This window comes from Saccopteryx leptura, chromosome 2 (assembly GCF_036850995.1).
Source record: "Saccopteryx leptura isolate mSacLep1 chromosome 2, mSacLep1_pri_phased_curated, whole genome shotgun sequence".
NCBI classification, from domain to species: domain Eukaryota; kingdom Metazoa; phylum Chordata; class Mammalia; order Chiroptera; family Emballonuridae; genus Saccopteryx; species Saccopteryx leptura.
Window position 1 is genome coordinate 37,828,464 of NC_089504.1, and position 12,349 is coordinate 37,840,812.

A 12,349-nucleotide genomic window follows, 5' to 3' on the forward strand; every position below is an offset into this window, starting at 1 on the left:
GCCCACTGGCCTCATGCGGCCCCCTGAGGCCATTTTTCCGGCCCCCGCCGCACTTACAGAAGGGGCACCTCTTTCAGTGGTGGCCAGTGAGAGGAGCACTGTATGTGGTGGCCCTCCAATGGTCTGAGGGACAGTGAACTGGCCCCTGTGTAAAAAGTTTGGGGACCCCTGCTTTAGGACATACTGAAGATATGGATGGAGATAAGGATGTGCAGGCAGCAACAGATTATCAAGGTCTTGAAGGCCAGACAGTGGAGTTCAACTACCATGTGGAGTTGCTGTAGGTACCTGAGCAGAGGAGTAACATCATAAAAGTAAAGTGTTTTAGGAAGATTAAACTGATGGTTCTGAAATTCATAAGGGCAACAGACAGAGAGATCAGTACAGAAGTTTTTGCAGAAGTTTAGCCAACAGGGTACAAAGGCTGAACTATGGTGGTGACAGAGCCAAGAGGATTTTCAGAGGAATTGATGGTATGAGAAGAAGTCTTTGGTACAACAGAGAAGGTACAGTCAAAGACAACTCATAAATGTTTAGCTTGTGAGCCTCCAATGACAAACGTCTGTGTCCTCAATGGTTAAACAGCATCTGGCATAAAGTACATAGTTGGCAAATTGTATGTAAGGCTGGAAATGGAGTTGTTCTGTAAGGACTTGACCTATATTATATGGTATTTTTCAAATAAATGGATAAGAAACAAAGAAAAAGCAATGGCTAAGGTGGATAGGGAAGAGGATCATCAGGTGAGGTATATTCCCCTTTACCTTGCTTATCTCCAGTTAAAACCCATATTTTAATTTTGGCTTTGTTCAGCATTTTGATTGTCTGAGGTACGCCATCCTGCAGCTTATCTTCCACGGCTGTGGCCCCTAACAACTTTGAACAGAGATATCAATGAGTAAGGAAAAAGGAGAGTCACAGAATTTACTGCAACCCAACATTTCAACTGCACTTCAGCATCCTCTGTAAACGGGCTCTGTTGTGGCACGAGGACCCCAGTGATATAAAACATAGCACACTCTACCTTTCAACAGATGCAGCTTTTCAACCATATGCTGAAATCAAATTTGGGAACACAGAATATCGGGGACCAAAGAGGGAAGAGACTTACCTAAGTCATACATCATGCTGTTTGTTTGGTGTTGGACTGAGATGCTTTTAATCTGGTTATCTCCCTTTTCATGGGAAAAGGCCTTAAAACCTTAGAGGGCCACAGTAAATACAAATAAAAGAAGTTCACTCAAGCTTTTGTAGAGTTGAAAGAAAAACTGGAATAAGATGTAGGGGCCCCCTTGTCTGGAACTGCTGCTTTCTCTAGGCAGGAATAACAAGGCACTTCTAAACTAGCTGTTTGTTTCACTTCTCCCTCCCTTCATAGCATGCTTTGGTCTCCAAAAGCAGTGGGTTCCAGACAAGGGAGCCCCTACATCTTAGTCCAACATCTCAGTCCAACACCATGCCTTCTCTCTATGAAACTGCAACAATGCTGACCACAGGGATGAGCTCTAGGACTGAGTCTGAGGAACTGACAAACTACTAATTTCTGCTGGGCCTCTAGAAGGAAAGTCTAGAAATACTAACCACTGAACTGACTATAGAAGAAGATGTGTGACCTTTAGGACCTACACATTTTCCCATTTGGTATCAGTGATTTCTCTTTTTATATCAGAGCCATCCCGTATCAGTCTGGTCAAAAACTCTGGGGTCATCCTTGACCTCTCTTTTTCTAATATCCTATAATCTAATTGATCAGCAAATTCTGTTGGCTCTTTTAAAAATGTACAGAATTTGACCATTCCTCACCACTTCCACTACTTCTATCTGGTTCCAGCTGTATTATTGCAACTACCTTCTAATTGGTCTCCCTGGGCCTGTGCTTGCTCCCCTATAGTACATGGCAGCCAGAGACACCATTTTCAAAGCTATCACATTACCGCTTTGGTTGAACTCTTCAATGCTTTTCCATATCTCACTATAAGTTCTTATATTGGCCTTTCAGGATGCTCTACTACCTCTTTGTCTTTATTCTCTTCTCCTTACTTTCATGGTACCAGCACCCTAGCTGCCTTGCTGTTCAGTGAACAGGTTAGGCCTGCTCCTGTTTCAGGACCTTTGTTCTTGGCACTCCTTCTGTCAAGTTAAACCCCCAGAGATCTGCTTGGCTTGCCACCGTCTTGAGGTCTGTGCTCAGTATCTCCTTCACAGTGAAGACTAAGCACCTACTTTGTTCCCTATACACATGCTGATACTCCCAGCTATCTTTCCGGCTTTGTTTCCTCCCACAGCACTTTGACCATCTAACATACTATATATGTTACTTTTTAGTCTGTGTTGTTTACTGCTATATGCTCAGGGCTTTAAAAAGTGCCTGGCATGTAGGAAGCACTTAATAAATATGTCAAATGAATGAGTGATATTTTTGTCTTGAGTATTCCATCAATTAGTTGTGGATTATCTAATCTGTACGTTATTCAGATCCTGATTTCTCCCAGATTAGTTTCTGTGAGCAGCTTTGGGATAAGAAATATTGCCAGAAAGATGAGATTTATAACAGTACATTTTTTTCATTATTTATGGATTTCAAAGATCCAGGATATCCAATGTCCGGGGAGAGCCTGAACTTGCTGATTTGCTAGAAGCCACTCTGAGAGCCTTTGCTCAGTCTGCTGACTGCCATTCTCCATCGGGCCCCCAGTCTGTCCCTGGCTTCCTCACACTAACCATTAAGTCTTTTTCGATCTCTTCACAGACACTTGATATTTTATCTTCCCGATTCTCCAAAGAAGAGCAGGCTTCATTGTGCTTCTTGCTCCAGGCATGGAAGAATGACTCGTCCAATTCTCGATAGGCCACAGCGAGGGTGCGAAGGCCTTCAGTGGCGAAGTCCTGGAAGATGTGGGTGCACTGAGTGGACCTGGGCTGGGTTAGGGCTGAGTTAAGGAAGTGGCAGACTGATCCCATAAGCCCAGTGTGCCGGCAAAATAGGGTTTAATGGTTAGTACCATGGAACTAGTACCTAGTCTAACTAGAAAGTAACTGTTGAGCTTTCTCAGCAAAATGTCCTAAAGATTGGGCCAGCATAGCTGAGGATAAAGTTCGAGAGTACTTCTGACAGGGTTCAACTTTAGTTAGGTAATTTGCTGTGTGACCCTGGGAAAAACCAAGCCTTCTAGATTTTTTTCTTGTAAAATTAGGATAATAATTTACCCCCTACAGAGAGCAGAACGGTGTCTATGAGAATAAGAGAGTAATAAAGTAAAAAGAAGAAATTGTTATAAAATTATCAAAGACATTACTACTTTTATAAGCACATATTCATTTTGTTTTCCTCCCTCTCTGCCTACCTTCATCATATATTCAATGAACATCTCAAATCACACATGCATTGTGTATTTGTCTACAGCTAGTGTTAGTGAGGCCACTGCTGAAATGCTCTCTGGGTGAGCTAGTGTCTTCTTGCTCCTTGGCCACCAAGATATATCCTAACTATAGCTGGCTATCATGTAGCAGTATATTTCCGGTCACAAGGAGGGCTGGGTGAGAATGGATGGCTTAGGGCAGAACTCATATTCGACTGAAGGTGGATTAGAAGCAGATTTTGTATACTGAGAACTGCACATGAATAACAGTTCTACATGATCACTGTTATAATGAGGGTTCAAGAAAATTTACTTTGGCATTATAAGAGCAAAGAGAAATAGAACTTATCATCTTAATATTTTGCTCTTAGTTCCCTGTGCAACTTCTGAGTGTTCGAGGATAACTGTCAGGTGAAGTTAACATAAGGCAGTATATGTAGGGAACGCCATCTTTTAAACCTCTGTACTGTTGGCAGGGGAAGCTATGAAACAGAAGCCTGAGAGATCTTACAGAGTTCTTAAGAAATAAAAGAAATGGCAGAAACTGATTTTGCATAGGATACTGATAACAGGGGTTGGCAAGTTTAACAGTACACTGACAGTTTCTTAATACGTCAACAAATAATTTAGCAGCCTGTGTTAATAGTATTTCTTACTTATCCCTTCCGTTTTTCTTTTCTCTTCTGGTGGGCAACCCAGGGCTCTGGGGCCAAATCCTGACTGCCACTTATTTTTGTATGGCCTGTTTGCGGATCCCTGTTCTGGAGGTCCTAGAGCTATGCTTCTGCATGAGTGGGGTTTTGAAGCTTGACTCATATGTTTATCATCAGTGGTTAATAGGCTGTAGCATAGTCACGCTCTGCTAAGGGTTTCTATTAAGGTTAGTAGTAGGAAGCTAGTCAAAAGATCTGAAAATGTTTTATGACTCTTTCTGAAGCAAGTTTGTGGAAATGCTCTCTGAGAATATAACCTAATTCATGTGTTCTGAGAGGTAAAAAGGGTCTCCAAACTAGCCCATAAAAAGTATTGTGGCTTCTGGGAACCAGAATAAGACATAAGAGCCATCCTGTGTCTAACACTTAACTTTTAAAAACACTTGAGATATAATGTAGATAACATAAAAGCCAGCCTTTTAAGCAGGGGTCCTCAAACTACGGCCCGTGGGCCGCATGCGGCCTCCTGAAGCCATTTATCCAGCCCCTGCTGCACTTCCGGAAGGGGCACCTCTTTCATTGGTGGTCAGTGAGAGGAGCACATTGACCATCTCATTAGGTAAAAGCAGGCCCATAGTTTCCATTGAAATACTGGTCAGTTTGTTGATTTAAATTTACTTGTTCTTTATTTTAAATTTATTCCTGTTTTGTTTTTTTACTTTAAAATAAGATATGTGCAGTGTGCATAGGGATTTGTTCATAGTATTTTTTATAGTCCGGCCCTCCAACGGTCTGAGGGACAGTGAACTGGCCCCCTGTGTAAAAAGTTTGAGGACCCCTGCTTTTAAGTATACAATTCAGTTTTTAAAAAATATTTTATTCATAAAGTTGTGCAACCATCATCACAATCTAATTCCAGAACACTTTCATCACCCCCAAAAGAAACCCCACACCCATTAGCATTCATTTCCATTCCCTTTGATCTAGCTCCTGGCAACAACTAATCTACTTTCTATTTCTATAGATTTGCCTATTGTGGACATTTCATATAAATGAAACCATACAATATGTGGCCTTTTGTGACTGGCTTTTTCACTTAGCACAATGCTTTCAAGGTTCATCCACATTGTACCAAATGTCAGTATGTCATTCCTTTTAGTGACTGAATAATTCATTGTACCATATGTTATTTATCCATTCATCCACCGATGGCCTTTTGGGTTTTTACTATTTTTTTGCTATTGTGAACAATGCTGCCATGAACATTCATGTACAAGTTTCTGTGTAGATATATATTTTCATTTCTCTTGGCTATATGCCTAGGAATGGAATTGCTGGGTTATATGATAACTCAATACCTAACTTTTTCAGTAACTGTTAGACTGCTTTCCAAAATAGATGCATCATTTTACATTCCCATCAACAATGTATAAAGGTTAAAATTTCTATATCCTTTCCAATACTTATTATTGTCTGGTCATCTTTGTTATTTTAGCTATCCTAGTGATGTGAAGTAGTATCTTATGGTTTTGATTTGTATTTCTCTGATGGCTAATGACATTAAACATCTTTCATGTGCTCATTGGCTATTTTTTCTCTAATTTCTGACTATGTATTAATAAAGAGTCAAGCCAAAATGGCCTAATTAAATAGTATTTTCTATAATCTGTTTCTTCTTTAAAATATTTTTCCTGATCTGCCCCTCCCTCATCGCATTCGCTGTCCTATTCCCCCAACCCTCTATATATCTAAGTATAAGGATAGAAGCCCCACAGAATATGGATACAGTTTTGCTTTCTAGTGCTAGCAGCTGGAGCCACTCTCTTTCTAATTTATCTCAAATCCTAAAGGATGGAAGTGGAGTGGGGAAGGTAGTGGGGAGGTAACCTGGGGGATTCTAATTCTGTAGATAACAGAGGATGGTATCAAAGAGTCCCCTAAACATGCTTTCTGCTCCATACCCTAAAACAATCTATTCTAATCATAGCTGGTGAGAGATGGGGTCTCCCATACCAGCGGGCCCTATCCTGATGCAAATTCTAGGTCAGACCACGGGACCTCCAGAGTCAGGTATCACAAAGAGAACTACTCTAATTGTGGTAAGTGCTCCCACAAAGACACAATCCTTGTCATGCCCCTGGGGTCCTGTGCCATCCAACACCTTGACAATATGGTCAGTCAGAATCCCACAGAATGAGGTAGTTTTATTCTTCCATCAAATAAAGTGACATGGACACCAATATACACCCATACAGAAACACAATGGCGACATGACGTCAGAGTAATGGTGGCATGAGAAATACTCCTGATCTCTCCCCTTGAAATTTCAACAAATTGAACAATTATAATGTAGCAAAAGAACCCCAGCTGGGCTAGCAGGCATGCCTGAAAGATCCATGCACCAAATGGACTACAGGTAGGACAGGGTAAAGGGGGGTGGAAGATAAAATGTATTCATGGTGGGCTTTGAAGAGGAGAGGAGACAAACCTGGAGTGATTGGGGTGTTTTTTTTCTCTGCTGGACTATGGCGAGGAGGGAAGCTTAGGCTCTCTGGATTTTGTCTGAGGCGTACGGAGTGGGAAACTTGGAATGACTGGGTCTCCTTCTGCCGGGAGGAGTGGTGAGATAGAGGGGCAGAGGGGGAGATAAACCAAAGCGGCCAAAGCATGGGGTCACAGCTAGTGTTCCCATGGTCTACCTGCAGCCCACACTTGGCAGAGAGAAAGCTAAAGTGTGGCCCCCACCCTCCCAGATACCATCTCCCTCACCTGGCAGTACCAAAAGGGACAGAGACAAACCCCATAGCTAGCTCTCCAGAGCCACTCTCTCCCCTGAAGAATGGAGGTGCTCCACGTCTGGTCCCCAGGTATGTTGAGATGTGGGAAGGACACCAGGAAGCTTGAGATCACCATTGCTAGAGCTGTAAAGCTATAAAACTGAAGGTGTAAGGCTGAGGCTATAAGGCCAAAGCCATAAAGCCCTCACATCATGTCCCACCCACCAACATGACTGTGGCCCTGCCTATATCACTGCCACAGCAACATCTCAGTGAAGGTCAGCCCAGAAACTTTACAGAGCTAAAAGTTGTAATGCAGTGACACCTACTGGAAGAAACCTCTCCAAACTGAAATTTATTTTTCCTTTTCCCTTTTTTTCCTCTTATTCTTTTTTCTCTTTTGAACTTCATTTTCTTTCATTTTTATGTTTTTTATTCTTATATTTCTGTGGGTATTTTGCTTTTGATTATTTTGTTTGCCTTTGATCTTTTTTTCCTGTGGTTTTTCTTGTCATAATTTAAAAAATTTTTATTATACTTTTTTATTTTAATTTTTCTTTTTTTAGTTTTATTGTTGTTGTTAGGGTTCTTAACAATACCACTCTCAAATGCTGTCAAGGAAGAAGAAATCAAATACCATGTCCGTACAAGATAGAGATGTAGTTCAGAAAGAAAATTAAAAATCTCCAGAAAAATGTCTCAATCACATGGAAACCTTGGAGTTATATGATAGAGAATTCAAAATTGAAGTTCTGAAAATACTCAATGAGATGTGAGAAGACACCAATAGGCAACTTATTGAGCTCAGAAAACAAATTATGAACAAAACAGATACCTCATCAAGGAGACAGAAACTTTAAAAACAGAGATGAAGAACTCAATACAGGAATTGAAGACTGAGGTAGCAAGTTTAGCTAATAGAACAAGCCAGAGAGAGGAAAGAACCAGTGACATCAAAGACAGACAGGCACAACTAGAAATGCTACACAGAGAAGAGGAGAGAGATTCACGAATTTAAAAATCTGAGAGAGCTATACAAGAATCATCTGACTTCATCAGAAAGAGCAATATAATAATAATGGGCATATCAGAAGAAGAGAGTGAGAATAGAATGCAGAGCCTATTCCAACAAATAATTGATGAAAATTTCTCAAGCCTATAGAAAGAGTTAGAGCCTTGAATCCAAGAAGCAAACAATGCCGAATTACTACAACCCAAACAGACCTACTCCAAAGCATATTGTAATAAAATTGTCAAAAAGCAATGACAAAGAAAAAAATCCTCAAGGCAGCTAGGAAATGGAAAAACATAACAATTAAAGGAAAGCCCATCAAGTTACCATCAGACTTCTCAGCAGAAACTCTAAAAGCCAGAGAGAGTGGACACAAACATTCAAACTACTGAAAGAGGAATTACCAGCCAAGAATACTATATCCATCCAAGTTATCCTTCAAATATGAAGGAGAAATAAAAACTTACAGACATACAGAAGCTGAGGGAATTTACCACCAGAAAACCCCCACTTCAGGAAATAGTCAAGGGGGTTATTCAACCAGATACAAAGAACAAAACAAGTCAAAACTACAAGGAAAAGCTCCAACAAGGTCACAGTAAAAACAAGGATAACCTGTGACAACAATAACATAGAAAGGGAAAGAATAAAGATCTGTAGTAGCAAAGGAGGATAGAGTGCAGGAGCACTCATAAGACAAAGGACTCCTGTACACATGAACATTTTTCTCTTACTAACCTAATGGTAACCACCCATAAAAAGGCCACTACTAAAACATACAGCTTAAAAAAAGGAAGAAATGGGAAAGAAGTATGGAATACCACCAAACTAAAACAACTAACAGAAACAAAAAAAAAAGAAGAACCAAAGAAGACACAGAGCTACCAGAAAACAAAACATAAAATGGCTATAGGAAATCTTAAAGCAGGCGTCCCCAAACTACGGCCCGCGGGCCGCATGCGGCCCCCTGAGGCCATTTATCCGGCCCCCTTCCGCACTTCCGGAAGGGGCACCTCTTTCATTGGTGGTCAGTGAGAGGAGCACTATATGTGGCGGCCCTCCAACGGTCTGAGGGACAGTGAACTGGCCCCCTGTGTAAAAAGTTTGGGGACCCCTGTAAAGTGTCAATAATTACCCTAAATGTAAATGGACTGAACTCACCAATAAAGAGGCACAGAGTAGCAAATTGGGTCAAAAAGCAAAACCGAAACATATGCTGCCTTTAGGAGAAACATCTAAGCTGCAAGGACAAAAGTAGAGTCAAAGTAAAAGGTTGGAAAATGATTCTCCAAGAAAACAATATCCAAAGAAAAGCAGGTATAGCCATACTCATATCTGACAATGCTGACTTCAAGACAAGAAAGGTAACCAGAGACAAAGATGAACACTTCATAATGATAAAGGAGACATTGCATCAAGAAGACATAACACTTCCTTTTTTCTCAGTCGATTTTTACTTATTTATTTATTTTTAAGATTTTATTTATTCATTTAAAATAGAAGAGAGAGAGATAGAGAGAGAGAGAGAGAGAGAGAGAGAGAGAGAGAAAGAAGAGGGGAGGAGCAGGAAGCATTATCCCCATATGTGCCTTGCCCAGGCAAGCTCAGGGTTTTGAACTGGCAACCTCAGCATTTCAGGTCAATGCTTTATCCACTGCATCACCACAGGTCAAGCAACACTTTCTAATATATATGTACTGAACCAGGGAGCATCAAAATACGCAAGGCATCTACTAACTGATCTAAAAATAAAAGCAGACAAAAACAAAATTGTACTTCGAAATTTCAACACACCATTGACGACTTTAGATAGATTCCTCCAAACAGAAAATCAATAAATAAATATCAGCCACATCTGACCTGTGGTGGAGTAGTGGATAAAGTGCTGACCTGGAATCCTGAGGTTGCTGGTTCAAAACCCTGGGCTTGCATGGTCAAGGCACATATGGGAGTTGATGCTTCCTGCTCCTCCCTCTTATAAAAATGAATAAATAAAATCTAAAAAAAAAACCTGATATAAGAAATCACAGATGTAAAAATTAATTTAAAAAAAAATTGGCCTTATATGACACTCCAGACCAAATGGACACAGTAGACATTTATAGGTCATTTCATCCCAAAACATCAGATTATACATTCTTCACCAGTGTGTATAAAACACTCTCAAGGATAGACCATATGTTGGACCACAAAACTAGCATCATCAAATTCAGGAAGATTGAACTTAAGCATATTTTCTGATCATAAGGCTTTGAAATTAGAATTAAACTGTGAAAAGGAAGTAAAGAAACACACAAAAATGTGGAAATTAAACATCTAAAAAATGACTGGATAAAAGAAGAAATAAAAGCAGAGATCAAAAGATAGATATAGAGAAAAGAAAATGACAACATAACATATCAAAATTTCTGGGATGTAGCAAAAAAAGTAAAAAGAGGGAAGTTTTATCATTACAGGCTTATATCAAGAAACAAGAGAGATCCCAAGTAAACCTAACATCACACTTAAGGAACTAGAAAAAGAAGAACAAAGGCAATCCAAAGGTAGAAGAAAAAAAGAAATAGTAAAAATCAGAACAGAACTAAATGAAATAGAGAACAAAAACAAACAAACAAAAAAACTATAGAAAAAATTAATACAACAAAGAGCTAGTTCTTTGGAAAGATCAATAAAATTGACAAATTATTGGCTAGACTCAGTAAGGAAAAAAGAAGAAGGACTCATACAAACAAAATACAAAATGAAAGAGGAGAAATTTCCCAGACTTCATACATATACAAAGGATCGTAATAGAATATTATGAAAGATTATATGCCACCAAATCAACAACCTAGAGGAAATGGATAAATTCCTAGAACTACACAATCTTTCTAGACTGAGTCACGAAGAAGTGGAAAACCTAAATAGACATATAAGCAGGGGAAATAGAAACAACTATCAAAAACCTCCCCCAAAACAAAAGTCCAGGATCAGATGGCTACACTAGTAAATTCTACCAAACATTCAAAAATTTGGTATCTATCCTTCTCAAAGTCTTCCAAAAAATAGAAGAAGCAATATTCCCCAACACATTTTATGAGGCCAACAAAACTCTCATTCCAGAACCTGGCAAGGACAACAAACACAAAAAAACCACAAAAAAAGAAAACTACAGACTGATTTCTCTAATGAATACAGATGCAAAAATCCTAAACATAATACAAGCAATTCGAATACAACAACATATTAAAAAAATAATACATCACGATCAAGTCAGATTCATTCCAGGAGCACAAGGATAGTTCAATGTATGGAAATTGATCAATGTAATATAACACATCCACAAAACAAAAAACAAAAACCATATGATCCTATCAATAGATGCAGAAAAGGCATTTGATAAGATACAACATCCCTTTATGTTTAAAACACTCAATAAAATCGGAATAAAAGGAAAGCATCTCAACATAATAAAGGCCATATATGACAAACCATTAGCTAATTTCATACTAACTGGTAAAAAAATGAAGGCTTTTACTCTAAAATCAGGAAAAAGACAAGGCTGCCCACTTTCTCCACTCTTATTCAACATATTTCTGGAAGTTTATGCCAGAGTGATCAGGCAAGAGAAAGAAATAAAATCCATCCATATAGGGAAAGAAGAAGTAAAAGTATCACTTTTTGCAGATGATATGATCCTGTGTATAGAAAACCCCAAAGACTCTACCAAATAACTATTAGAAACAATAAACCAATACAGTAAAGTCACAGTTTACAAAATCAATATACAAAAGTCCACTGCTTTCCTATATGCCAATGATGAAACATCGGAAAATGAACAAAAAACCCCACAAAAAACAATTCCTTTTATAACTGTAACAACAAAAAAATAAAATACCTAGGAATAAGTTTAATAAAGGATGTGAAGGACCTATATACTGAAAACTACAAAATATTACTGAAAGAAATTGAAAAAGACACAATAAAATAGAAAACACAGAACATGGAACATGAATATTCCATGTTCATGGATTGGAAGAATCAACATATTATAGTTAAAATGACCACATTACCCAAAGCAATATACAAATTTAATGCAATCCTCATCCAAAATCCCAATGTCATATTTTAAAGAAATAGAATAAAAATTTGCCAGGTTTGAATAGAACCATAAAAACCCCCAAATAACCAAAGTAATCCTGAGGATAAAGAATGAAGCCAGAGGCATCACACTACCTGACTTCAAATTAACTATAGAGCCATAATAATCAAAACAGTATGGTATTAGAAGAAAGACAGACATACAGATCAATGAAACAGAATTGAGAGCCCAGAAATAAAACTACATATATATGGACAAATCATCTTCAACAAAGGAGCCAAAAACACACAATGGAGAAAAGAAAGCCTCTTCAACAAATGGTGCTAGGAAAACTGGAAAGCCACATGCAAAAGAATGAAACTTGACAACAGTTTGTCCCTCTGCACAAAGTCAATTCAAAATGGATCAAAGACAGAAATATAAGATCTGAAATAATAAATTACATGGAAGAAAACAAAGGTACTAAG

General features: G+C 38.8%; 1 protein-coding gene across 1 annotated transcript in view; it reads right to left on the minus strand.

Moving 5' to 3' along the window:
- LOC136394506 (phospholipid-transporting ATPase FetA-like) overlaps positions 1 to 12,349 on the minus strand; it is a 152,780-nt gene that overhangs the window by 11,197 nt on the left and 129,234 nt on the right. Inside the window, 2 exon segments of the mRNA XM_066367742.1 lie at positions 765 to 876; positions 2,722 to 2,886. Of these exon segments, the coding sequence (XP_066223839.1) occupies positions 765 to 876; positions 2,722 to 2,886 (277 nt within the window).